The following is a 13,294-nucleotide window of genomic DNA, read 5'->3' on the forward strand; positions in this document are numbered from 1 at the left end:
TTCGTGCATGGGGAGGAGAGAGGGGGGAGACAGAAGGGAGGGGGCGGGGAGGAAGAAGGACGAAAGGAAAAGAGAGGATGAAAGGAAGTGGAAGAGGAGGGGGAAGAAGAGAGGGGAGGATGGAGGGAGGAGGGGGCGAAGGGAAAAGGAGGGAGGGGAGGGGGAAGGAGGGGGGGGGGCGAGGGGGTCGGCCGGTGTGACACGGGCGTGATCGATCGCGACTGAAATCATCGCCGCATCGCGTGGCTTCGACCCTTTCCGGTCATGCAAGCGGCGCGCCATTGGCTGATTTTCAAAACCGTGGGCGAATTGCGACTGGCTGTCCCGTGGACGATGCACGACGGCGGATTCTAATTGGCGGAGACGAGCGAGTTGGCCCCTCCCTCCTGGATAAGCAGGGTATATATATCGCGAGCAGAGGCTGGAATGTCAGCAATCTCACTCGTGTTCCATCGTCACACCCTGTGAGGCTCCTGTCGTCAATATGGTGAGTTTTTACTTATTTTCGAATGTTTCATTATTCAAACGAAATTTAACAGATGGATTTTAGTGCAATTTTCTTTTTTTTATATACGGAAGGTAAATGGAGATAGCACCTAGCAAAACCTAAATAAAGAAATACCAAATGAAATCCAATCTAAAACGAAATCTTAAAAATCATCAGAACGAGATAATCCGTTTGCAAGGGCAGTGAAGTGACCAGCAAATGTATAATTAATTTCTTTCATCAACGAAAATAGCACGTGACTCTGAGCTTATTGATCTGTTTGACCGCACGTTATCTCAGTTTGTTGCTCCTTCAAGACAGTTTTAGATGCTTACGTAATTTGATGATTCATGAATTCATTAATTATCGTCATTTATTTTCTGATCTTCAATTATCCATTTTCTACATTCAAGAACATGAACGAAATCAAATATTTTTTGTTCTTGTTACGCAACCTTTTTCTCGAGAACTTTCACTCAATTTACCGGAGTCGTGAATCTGTTTTAAGAAGGCGACGATAAAAAAATATTCGCTACAAGTTTCGCGGGTAATGCTAACGAAATCCAGTATGTCCTCTTTTCCTTTCTCGTGTTTCTCCCAATTCAATATTTTCTATCCCTTCTTTCCGTTCTTTCTTTATCTCTCTCTCTCTCCCTCTCTCTCTCTCTCTCTCTCTCTCTCTCTCTCTCTCTCTCTCTCTCTCTCTCTCTCTCTCTCTCTCTCTCTCTCTCCCTCTCTCTCCATCTCTCTCTCTCTCTCTCTCTCTCTCTCTCTCTCTCTCTCTCTCTCTCTCTCTCTCTCTCTCTCTCTTTCGCAAATCTTTTGTCGCTCTCTGTTTCTTCCTCTTTGCATGTTTTTTTTTCTCTTCACTTCTCGCCTTCATTCTCTCTCGTAATGTGTCCCTCCTTTACCTCTCTCTTTCTTTTTTCTTATTTTTCATCTTTTCTTCCTCCATTTTATCTCTTTCTTCTCTTTATTTCTTTCTCTTTTACTATCCTTTCTTCGTTTATTTTGCTCTTTCTTCTTTCTTTTTTGGATTTCTTTCATAATTTTCTTTCTCTCATTTTCTTTCTTTCACTGCCTGAGACCGAATACCTCATGATCGATCCATGCGGGCAAACTGTCCTCACGCTCACGGGTTCAGGGTCATGCAAACTTAGCCTCGTCATGCGATATCGTGTCATGCAGTGCCTCCCAGCTTGCCCTAGGACTATCCCGAGCCCATAGCATTATTGATTCATTCCACAGACGAAAATAACAGAGTAAGAACAGGATAATAACAGTCACGGCAATATAAAGGCGTTGAGGTAATGAGGGAAGGGGGGGTAGGGAGGATTGGGGGAGCAGTGCATGACCAAAACGCATGACGCTCTTTTCTATTGATTTTGGGGACGGAGGCAGCGCGGCGTCCTTGGAAGGAACCCCGTGGCGTGAGAAAAGGATTCGTTAAGGCGTCTTGGTCCCGCGTCTAATGTCTTCTTCCATTTCTTGTGATTATTCTGTAGTTTATCTATTTGTTTATTTACCCATTTATCCATTTATTTATCCATTTGTATTTTTTTCCTGTGATAGGGATTTCTTTTCATGTGGGTGTAGGAATGTAGGAAAAGTGTTTGTACAAAAGTGTAAGTGTACTTATTAGGTGTGAGTTGTGTGTAGACTTGTGTGCGATCATGTTTTCTGATTGCAGAGTGTGCTTGCATACCTTTCATGCCTTGTTTTATATGCCTGTTTGCTTGTGTATGCCTATGTAAGTTCGCGTCTCGGCTTCTGTGCACAAAGTAAACACAATTAGAGGTTTAGTTCTTGTAAATTAACTTATATTACGACTCCCGAACTACCCAATACATAGATCCCCCTCACCTATCTACCTCCTTAGATACATTTCACTTTGGAATTCCCTTCCACCTTTTTACCCTTCCCCTTGAGCTTGTCGGCTCCCCTTCCATCCTCTTCTCGATGCTCTTTTCCCTCTCTTTCGCTCTTTCTTGGTACCTTCTCTCCCCCTCTTTCGCTCCTACTTGGTACACCTTTGACTTCCCATCGCCTCTCTTCTCCCTCTCTTCTCATCTCCTTCTACCTTCATCCTCCATCTCCTCGTCTGTTCTCGTCTCTCTTTCTCCCCTCGTCTTTGTTATCAACCGAGTCCACACGCCCTACCAAAAACATATGAAATGTTAACGAGATCAATATGGCAGAATTATTCTGGATCTAACTGAAAGAAGGGAAGAGGTAAAGAATGAGAGAGAGAGAGCGAGAGAGAGAGAGAGAGAGAGAGAGAGAGAGAGAGAGAGAGAGAGAGAGAGAGAGAGAGAGAGAGAGAGAGAGAGAGAGAGAGAGAGAGAGAGAGAGAGAGACTGAGAGACAGATAAGACAGCTAGAAGGAAAGATAGATAGACAGATAAGAAAGTTTAACAGCGGTACGAATTGAAGGAAGGGGGGGAAGTTAAGATAAATCAGTGCCATTGCAGTCATTGAAGCAAATTGGGAAGATGTGACTAGAAGGCAAGTAAGGGAAAGAGAAAAAGGGCGAAAGAGATGGGGACCAACAGTAAGACAGAGAAGAGAGACAGAAAGACAAAGAGATAAAGAGAGCGAGAGAGCGAGAGAGCGAGAGAGCGACAGAGAGAGAGAGAGAGAGAGAGAGAGAGAGAGAGAGAGAGAGAGAGAGAGAGAGAGAGAGAGAGAGAGAGAGAGAGAGAGAGAGAGAGAGCGAGAGAGAGAGAGAGAGAGAGAGAGAGAGAGAGAGAGAGCTGCAAAAGGTCATATAACCTTTATACCGCTATTCCTTGGCATAGTTGATATTCGGGACTTATTACGGAGGAGAATGACAAAGTGATAATGATAATGATAAGTAAATATAAGAATACTATTACTATAAGAATACTATCACAATTACTACTATTGGTGCTACTACTACTACTACTCTTTAATGATACAAAACAATCATAGTAATCATAAAAATGCTAATATTCATCTTGATAATGATAACAATTATGATAATGCTAATAATGCTAATAATAATAATATTGATAATGATAGCAATAAATAAAGAATAATAATAAAACATAAAAGAAAAGTGATTATCAATATCAATGTCTCTTTTAAACGTGCATAAGCAAGTGGTAGATTTTACAACAAAGGGAAAAGGGACAGACGAAAGGTGAGGCTTTAGACGAAGGCAAGAAAGGACATATACTGTAGATGTGGTATATAGACAGGAAAGCAACAGAATAGAACGGGTAAATACTGTTTATTTCTGTGTATATATTTCTCGACTTATTTATCTTTTCCCCTATGCATCAGTTCGTGTGTCAGGAGGGGTGGCAGGAAGGAGAGGGGAAAGAAGAGAAGAGAGGAGGAGGAGGAGGAGGAGGAAGGAGCGGGAAAGAGGAGGAGAAGGGGGAGGGGGAGCGAAGAGGAGAAATAAAGAAGGGGAGGAGGAAGAGGGATGAGGAGCGAAAGAATAGAGTTAAGAGGGGAGGAGAAGGGCAGGGGATAGAAAAGAGAAGAGGAAGGAGGGGGAAGAAGGGAAGAGAGGAAGAGAAGAGGACAGGAACGGAAACCATGGACAGGATGAGGGGGAAGGGGGGGGGGGGGGGGAGCCGGCGTGACTGGTTGCATGACGTCACTGACACTTGACACCCGACACGAGCACCAGATTCTTGCCTTATTGCCTTATGCCACTGAACGAATCCAACAAAACTAAAATGACATATAAAAGATTAGTGACGTCACAGATCATGCAGTTGCTTTACTGTTGATAACTGAAACCTGCAACGTCCATAGGGAATTAATTGATCTAGTGTGAATATCACCTGATTAAATTTACATACACGATTTTATAAAGTCACGATTAATCAAATTCCACAAAAAAATAGACACTTACTTATACACAGAAATTATTGGTGCAATCTTCAAAATTCCATGAACACATCGTACTTCATCGTTATTGCACATGAACAAATCAATAGTTAGTTCTTGGAATGTACATCGGCTGAACATTAAATATTATATTGAATTTATTATGTTCTATATCCGGGTAGATTCACTGGTGTGTTCTAATGCGTTTAAACTAATAACATTTATTTGCTTATTTATCCTCATATCATTTCCCTTTTTAAGTCATAACCTATGTTAATGTTTATGATTAGGACGAAATTAACGGATTAGGAAGCCATATATAACTTGATTGATATTTGCTTTTTTTTCTGACATAACAAAGACTTAAAAAAAAAAACTAAATCCGGTTTAATATGAGGCAGATTATCCAAAACGATTTTGGATAATCCGGATTGACCGTTATTTTCGTTTTTTATCGTATTATTTTTTTTTTTTTACTTTAATGTTATTTTGTTTTCCATCTGCTTATCGCTTTCCTTGTATGTAAGTACAAATACACATAGACACACACACGCTTACATACATACATACATACATACACACACACACACACACACACACACATCTATATATCTGTATGTGTCTGTGTCTATATACTACCTTCACGTCTAGCAATATCCTATTCTGACATATCGGACATTTCTTCCCTGTGTAGATACCAGTCCTAGACCGCATAGCGGATGAAACACAAGAGAGAGAGAGAGAGAGAGAGAGAGAGAGAGAGAGAGAGAGAGAGAGAGAGAGAGAGAGAGAGAGAGAGAGAGAGAGAGAGAGAGAGAGAGAGAAAGAGAGAGAGAGAGAGGAGGGTTAGAAAGAAAGAGAAAGAAAAATTAAAGAAAGAGAGAGAGAGAAAGAGAGGAAGAGAAAACGAGTTTACGATAGCGAAGGAAGCGAGGGGGAGAAATGATATAATGACCCTCAGGTGTCATAAAAAAGAACAGTAATTAAGCTAGTAATACCCTGGTTCATAGCGCTATAATGGGCAACCCCGTCACACAGCATGGTTTGGTAGGGGGGGGGGGGGAGGAGGGGAGAATGGGGAGGTCCGGACAAGGTGACAGACGTACGCTTCCGTGGAGGGTGTGTGTGTGTGTGTGTGTGTGTGTGTGTGTGTGTGTGTGTGTGTGTGTGTGTGTGTGTGTGTGTGTGTGTGTGTGTGTGTGTGTGTGTTTGTTGTTTGTGTGTGTGTGTGTGAACGTATGTGTGTTTATGGAGGCAGACGCGCACACACACACACACACACACACACACACATACACACACACACACACACACACACACACACACACACACACACATACTAGAAAACGGGCCTCATTGAGAACACAGCGAGAGATTCTTTGACTGTGCAATTGCAGGAAAGTGTGAGCCGATATATAGTGTTACGTTACAACCTGTCTTGTTACAGCACTGGTCCTGAGCAAGAAAAAAAATACTTGTCCGTTTAAAAAGGCAGACTGCGGGGAAAGGGAGAAAAAAAAAAAAGGCGGGAAAATGGACAGGGAGAATTAAACTGATTCTGTATTATGATTAGTCGTATTATTATTAGTATCATTATTCGCTTTGCTTTTTCTTTTCTGTCTTTTTCCCCTAACTCTATTTCTTATTCGATTTTTTCTTTTTAATTTATTTTTTTGTTAGCATTCAGTCTCTCTAATTAAGTCTTTGTCTTCATAATTATATATATATATTTTTTTTCCATTTCTTCTAATCACTCTATTTTCTCCTCCCTTTCCCCTCCTCCCTTTTTTCGCTGTCCATCTTATACGCCCGCGCTCGGCTCATCCGCCCCCGCCCACCCTCACCCCCGCGCCCACTCGAAGGCTATTGATCAGTCGCGTTCGAGTTTTATTTACCGTGAATAAGACTTCGATAAACTTAATAATCAACGAACTTCCAACCCTGCTGAAAATCAATAGCGAAGCCCCACGAGTCGTCAACAGAGACTGTTAATTGAGCTGGTATGACTCATCGCCGAGAGCGCCAAAGGCTCGCCTTTTGAAAATCACCCGACGGGATAGAACAAGAGGACAAAAAAAGGAAAGAAAGAAAAAAAAAAAAAAAAAAAAGCATCGGCGGTGCAGCTGCGCATGCGCCATGACTCATCTTCTCTTCCCTTGCCCCCCTGCTTCCTTCCTTTCTCTGCCTTTTTCCTCTCTCTCTCACGTAACTTTCTTTCTCTCTTCCCGTGACAACGTGCGTGAGTCAGATGTCCGGCTCGCGTGCTTAGACAGGAATTCAATTATATGGCTGCACGTAATGGCCTTTCGAGAACAGACATTGCGCTCGCAGATTGCCGTGCCTGCTGGCGTGTGCACGCGACCGAACACGCGGGTTTCTCCCGCATTTTAGACGCATTCGCGTGACTTTGTTTATATCGGCGGTTGCCATGGTGACTGGGATGACGTAGGCCCGCAGCGTTGCCGTTGGAAGAATTACAATATATTATTATAATTTTATTATTACTTACAAACAATAGCAATTTGACACTGAATACGGAGAGAAGCTACAACTACAATGTTGCTAAGCTCTGCATTTAGATCAATGATTTGTTGTATCTTGTTGAAGTGTAACAGAAAAATCATTGAACGCGTGGAGCATGCGGTCACAAAACATGCATGCCTGTCGCCTTGCAATCCCCCTCCCCCCCCCCCCCCCCCCCCCCCTATTTAATCCTCCCTTCGTCTGCGTTGTCTCCATCACTGTGACACACCCTAGGGTTACGTGACACGCGCCCTCACTGGTTTGTTTCGCGTTCTTTTTGTTTCGTTTTGTTTCGTTTTGCTCTCCTCCGTTTTTAAATTGTTGTTGTTCTTCACCTTCTCTCCCCTTTTGTTGTTAGTTCTTCCTGTTCCTCCTACTTCCCTTTTTTCTGTCTTTTTACTCTTTTGTAAGTAGACGAGGATGTGTTATTATTGGTTCCTGTAGGGGGCATTAGGCAAACCGAATAGGCTTATTCAAATGTATTATTATTTACTTGTAAATTAATTTGGGGAGAAATTATTTTACATAGAATAACAATAACTAGTTAACATATTATTGGCCTTGTCATTGACGTGGCAACAACTAGTATAATTTCCATTTCATTTTTATTACGCACAAACATGAATCAATTATCATAAATCAATTAATCAATTATTATTGCAATGATACATAAGATTTTGCATACATGGATTATGCCGAAAAAACCTAAAAGCATTTGAGTTTTATTTTATTCATTATCTACTTATTCATTTATTTTATTGTTATCATTATCATTATTTTGAGCGTATGATAGCTATCACACAAGAAAGAAACAGTGCATGAAATCGATAGACTGACAAATGCTAAGGCGTTTATCAAGCACATTTTCGATACAAATTCCAAATAAAAAAGATAGTTGATATAATGCCAAACGTTTTGATTGATTAGGTGAAATGCGCGACTAACTGGTTGGTATTTTTTTATCAAATATTTTTATCGTTCTCTTCCTCTTTCAGTCTCTTTCGTTCTCTTTATACCTTTCTCTCTCTCATTCATACATTCCCTCTCCTTCCTTCCTTTCGCTCTCACTCACCCACTCTTCTCTTCTTGTTATTATCAATGTCTCTCGCTATCTCCCACTCTCTCGCCTTCACCCATACCCCCCCCCCCCCTCTCTCTCTCATCATTATCTCTTTCCACCTCTCGTTATAGTTACGTTATTATCATAATTATCTCCTCGTTTTAATTATACTATCGTTGTTATCATTATCATTATCACCTCACAATTATCATCAATAGTTTACAATATCATGAGCTCACTCTGCCCTCTCTCCCGTGACAGCGTGAGTGTATCAGCGTCCACATCGGTCAGGCCGGCGTGCAGATCGGCAATGCTTGCTGGGAACTGTACTGCCTCGAGCATGGCATCCAGCCCGATGGCACGATGCCCTCCGACAAGACCATCGGCGGCGGCGACGACTCCTTCAACACCTTCTTCAGCGAGACCGGCGCCGGCAAGCACGTCCCCAGGGCTGTGTTCGTTGATCTGGAACCCACTGTCGTCGGTGAGTTGGCGAAGGGGTTGCGTGGGGAAGGACTTGAGACATCATGGTGAATAGTAATAATAATAGTAATGATAACAATAATGGGGATAATATTAATAATAGTAATAGTAACAGAAAAGTAATAATGGTAATAGTAACAAAAGAGTAATAATAATATTAGTAGTAATAATGATACTGATATAAGTGTGTGTTTGTGTGTATGTGTGTGTGGTGTGTGTGTGTGTGTGTGTGTGTGTGTGTGTGTGTGTGTGTGTGTGTGTGTGTGTGTGTGTGTGTGTGTGTGTATGTGTATATGTGTATATGTGTATATGTGTATATGTGTGCGTGTGTGTGTGTGTGTGTGTGTGTGTATGTGTCAGTGTGTGTGTCCCTAACAACAAAGATGCCAAGCAACGACAACCGCGTCGCTAACCCGCCCCGTCCCTCTCCCACGCAGACGAAGTCCGCACCGGCACCTACCGCCAGCTGTTCCACCCCGAGCAGCTGATCACCGGCAAGGAGGACGCCGCCAACAACTACGCTCGCGGACACTACACAATCGGCAAAGAGATCGTCGACCTCGTCCTCGACCGCATCCGCAAGTTGGCCGACCAGTGCACGGGGCTTCAGGGCTTCCTCATCTTCCACTCGTTCGGCGGAGGAACCGGCTCGGGCTTCACGTCGCTGCTGATGGAGAGGCTGTCGGTGGACTACGGCAAGAAGAGCAAGCTGGAGTTCTCCATCTACCCGGCGCCGCAGGTGAGGAAGGGCGCGGGTGGGCAGAGGAGGGAGGGTGCGTAGGGGAAGGGAGGGGGGAGGTGGAGAGATGGAGAAGGGAATGCTTAATGGCAAAATTAAAGAAGGAAAACATAATGTATAGTTACCAATATTATAGTATTCTATTCGACCTACATATATTTATTACATTCACAACTCTTGACACACATACCATTCGCCTCGAAACTCCTTACCCCACCCCCATCAACACTAGCCTAAAACGCCCCCACCTTCACCCAACCCTGAACTCACGACCCCGTCTTCTTCCCGATCCCTAAAGGTCTCAACAGCAGTCGTCGAGCCCTACAACTCCATCCTGACGACCCACACGACCCTGGAACACTCCGACTGCGCCTTCATGGTCGACAACGAAGCCATCTACGACATCTGCAGGAGGAACTTGGACATCGAGCGCCCCACCTACACCAACCTCAACCGCCTCATCGGCCAGATCGTGTCTTCAATCACGGCTTCCCTTCGGTGCGTTGGCTCGGGTCGGCTCTTTTCCTAGAAGTTGCTTGAAAGACATTTAGTTTTCTTATATGATTAGTTAAAAGTGCTTATTTTCTTACGAGAGAAGAGGAAGAACTAGTCCCAAAGCTGAGAAGTTAAAAGTTTTTTGTTATATTTCTTATAATAGAAAAAAGAAAGCTTGTAGTTTATTCTTTCTCTTTCAAGAAGAAAATAAATATTTTTCCTAAAGGTAAAAAGAACTTATATTTGGATTTTTTTAAAGGCAATGCTTATTTTCTCTTTCTTTCCAATTTTTATCTTTAAATCAATAAAAGGGCTAGTGAATAAATATAAAATGAAATCATTAGATAATGTACCCAGAAGGATTAAATAGATAGATGAATGAAAAAAGGATAAGGCATTGCATTGTTGATAATATTGATAATAATTGATGATAAACGGTTAAGAAAGTTAATGAAGGAATGCGGGGTGGTGGTACGTACAAAGGAAAAGATACGGGACATAAAGAGTAATGTACATGAATTAAACCAATCATTTCAGTCTTCTTCTGTCATTACCATCATCATTTATTAATCATCATCATTATTATCTATCTCCACCACCATCCCCCTCGCCACTATTATTTTCATCATTTCTAACCACCACCTCTAACTATCACTCCCCCCCCCCCCCCCCCCCCCCCCCCAGGTTCGACGGCGCTCTGAATGTGGATCTGACGGAGTTCCAGACGAACCTCGTACCGTACCCGCGTATCCACTTCCCGCTCGCTACGTACGCCCCCGTCATATCCGCAGAGAAGGCTTACCACGAGCAGCTGTCCGTTGCCGAAATCACGAACGCCTGTTTCGAACCCGCGAACCAGGTTAGTTATGAAGCTTTTGAACAATGTCTTTGTTTTTTTCGTTAGTCCTGTGTTATTTTTGTTGTTGTTAGATTATTGGCATTATTATGCCTTATGTCTGTTGATCATTGTGTAGCTGTCATTTTTTTGTATGAATGTGATGATATATGACACTCCCTTATAATTCTTCAGATCTTTATCAATATTCTCTCTACCACCCTTCTTTACCGTATAATTCATCCCATCTCCTTTCTCTGCCATTTCATTCCCCAGCCTCCTGTCTTTAATACGAACGCTTATGATGATAATGATAATAATGATGATAATGATAGATAATATTTCCCCTGCCTTTCAGATGGTAAAATGCGACCCACGTCACGGAAAGTACATGGCCTGTTGCATGCTGTATCGTGGCGATGTTGTGCCCAAGGACGTCAACGCTGCCATTGCTTCTATCAAGACCAAGAGGACAATTCAGTTTGTGGATTGGTGTCCTACGGGATTCAAGGTGGGTGTGTGGGTACTGGCGTAAGGGTAAAAGGGCGGGGGAGGGGGGGGGGGGGCGATTCGCGTGTGTGGGTGAGAATATGGGCAGTGGTTGGTAGGGGTGGGGGGGGGGGTGTACGTATATTTTTTTTTTGCATGTTTGTGTGTTTTTAGTATGTAGGTAATGTGTTAAAGGTTGAAGGTTTCGTAATGGCTTAATACATAATTTTCGCGTAGCTCTTGCGTCCGTATATTTTGAATATAATAAAAAAATAGAATTCTTAGGAAATAAACAAAATTGACAGGTGGGTGAATGAGCGTGTGTTTGCGTAAATCTAAGTGAGTGTATGTGGGCTTGACTGACTTTGTGTCCATACGCTCGCTTGTTTACTCATATCCACGACCGAGTACAGGGCAGAGATAATTCACCGTGCGCCACCTCTCTCTTTCTCTCTCCTTCTCTTTGTCTCACCCTCGCCCTGTCTCTCCCCTCCTGCAGGTGGGCATCAACTACCAGCCTCCCACCGTGGTCCCCGGCGCCGACCTGGCCAAGGTGTCCCGCGCGGTGTGCATGCTGTCCAACACAACCGCCATCGCCGAGGCGTGGGCGCGTCTCGACCACAAGTTCGACCTGATGTACGCCAAGCGCGCCTTCGTGCACTGGTATGTGGGCGAGGGCATGGAGGAGGGAGAGTTCTCCGAGGCCCGGGAGGATTTGGCCGCCCTCGAGAAGGACTACGAGGAGGTCGGAGTGGATTCGACCGAGGCTGAGGACGAGGAAGGAGGCGAAGAATACTAGAGCGGGACTCCTGACGAAGAGTGAGGGAGGGCGTTGAGGGCGAAGGAGGCCGAAGGACCTCTCTCATCCCTTCTCAAGGCGGGCAAGAGGGAAAACAACCGTCTCCGAAGCAGCCTGCAAGACACGTCCGTCCTTTGTCCCTAAATCCTTCTCCTGTTTTGGGATGTCTCTCTACCCCCTCCCCCCCTCACCTTCCTTCTTCCTGCGATCGGGCCTGGCAAACACTGAAAGAATCAGTGGTAACGAAAAGAAGAGTCAGCTGCATTGCCATTACTATTAAAAAGTAACGCACAAAAACAGACAAATGCATAGATAGGTAGTGATGATCAAAGAAAGTGAAAACAGTTTTCATATTTCACGCATTATCTTCACCCTAAAGTTTACCCGACACTGCCAACACGTTATTCTCACCGCTGGCGCTCTAACGTGCCGCGAAAATAATGCCGCTTTGGCCCTTTTCAACCCCCTTCATGTGGCACTTTCGAGAGAGAGAAAGGAAATGTCACTCTCCATCATAACGACTCATAGTACTATAAAACTATATCGTTTTCCATCATCGGCCATACTCATGTCTAGTCACAAATGATAATAACGATAAAAGAAATGAATACAAAAAAAAAAAACTTCTAGTCATGCTAGGCCTTCAGATCAACCCCCCCCCCCCCCACACCTACCTTACACCCACCTTCTCCTCCCTCTCCATCCCTCTCTCACGAACAATCACAACAAAGAAAGAGAAATAAGAACCGGTAAGAACAATCATACATGGACCGATTGGCTGTTATGAATAAACGAAAACAACATACATGGATATAACTCGTCTCTTTTACCTTTCCTATATTTGTTATCTGTACTGATAACTTGTACGTCAGTTGAAAAAAAATCAACTTGTATAGGCTTAGATTATTTTTCTTGTAATAATATTGTGATTCTTGTTTATTTTTTCGCTTCCTTTATACAATTGTTATACGTACTGATATGTTGCCCATCAACTTTTATAAGCCAAGGTTATTTTTGAATTACGATTCTTATCAACTTGAGAAAAAAAAATATCTTACGTAATTCATATTCACAACATACCTGTTAACCTTTATAAGCCTGGACTGTTTTATATTTTAAAATTTATTATTATCATTACCATTATTATCAAACACACACACACGACACACACACACACACACACACACACACACACACACACACACACACACACACACACACACACACACACGCACACACACACACACACACACACACACATAGATACATTTTGTATTTATTTATTTATTTATTTATTTATTTATTGAGGCGTGTGTGCATGCCTTCCCGATCTGCATCCGAGCTGATGTTGAAAAGGGTCAGGTCACCGCTGAAAAAAAGTAATCTCAAAGTGGCCGCAAACAATAAAATTCGTTTCGTTTCTATATTAACCCCGTTTTCGATAAACGTATATATATCTTTTCTTTACAATTCTCACCATCTGCCCATTTACTCCTAAAAAGAAAATAAATTGAGAAAAA

The 13,294-nt window shown here is 43.0% G+C and overlaps 1 protein-coding gene across 1 annotated transcript; it reads left to right on the forward strand.

Moving 5' to 3' along the window:
* Window positions 1-446: 446 nt before the first annotated feature.
* On the forward strand, window positions 447-12,585 carry LOC125029087 (tubulin alpha-1A chain). The gene is made up of 7 exons (XM_047618859.1): window positions 447-487; window positions 8,196-8,418; window positions 8,855-9,156; window positions 9,455-9,654; window positions 10,336-10,510; window positions 10,845-10,997; window positions 11,475-12,585. The coding sequence occupies exons 1-7, from the start codon at window positions 485-487 to the stop codon at window positions 11,772-11,774; spliced, it is 1,356 nt and encodes a 451-aa protein (XP_047474815.1). The 5' UTR covers window positions 447-484; the 3' UTR covers window positions 11,775-12,585.
* Window positions 12,586-13,294: the final 709 nt, after the last annotated feature.

The sequence above is a fragment of the Penaeus chinensis genome, chromosome 9 (assembly GCF_019202785.1).
Source record: "Penaeus chinensis breed Huanghai No. 1 chromosome 9, ASM1920278v2, whole genome shotgun sequence".
Taxonomy (NCBI): Eukaryota; Metazoa; Arthropoda; class Malacostraca; order Decapoda; family Penaeidae; genus Penaeus; species Penaeus chinensis.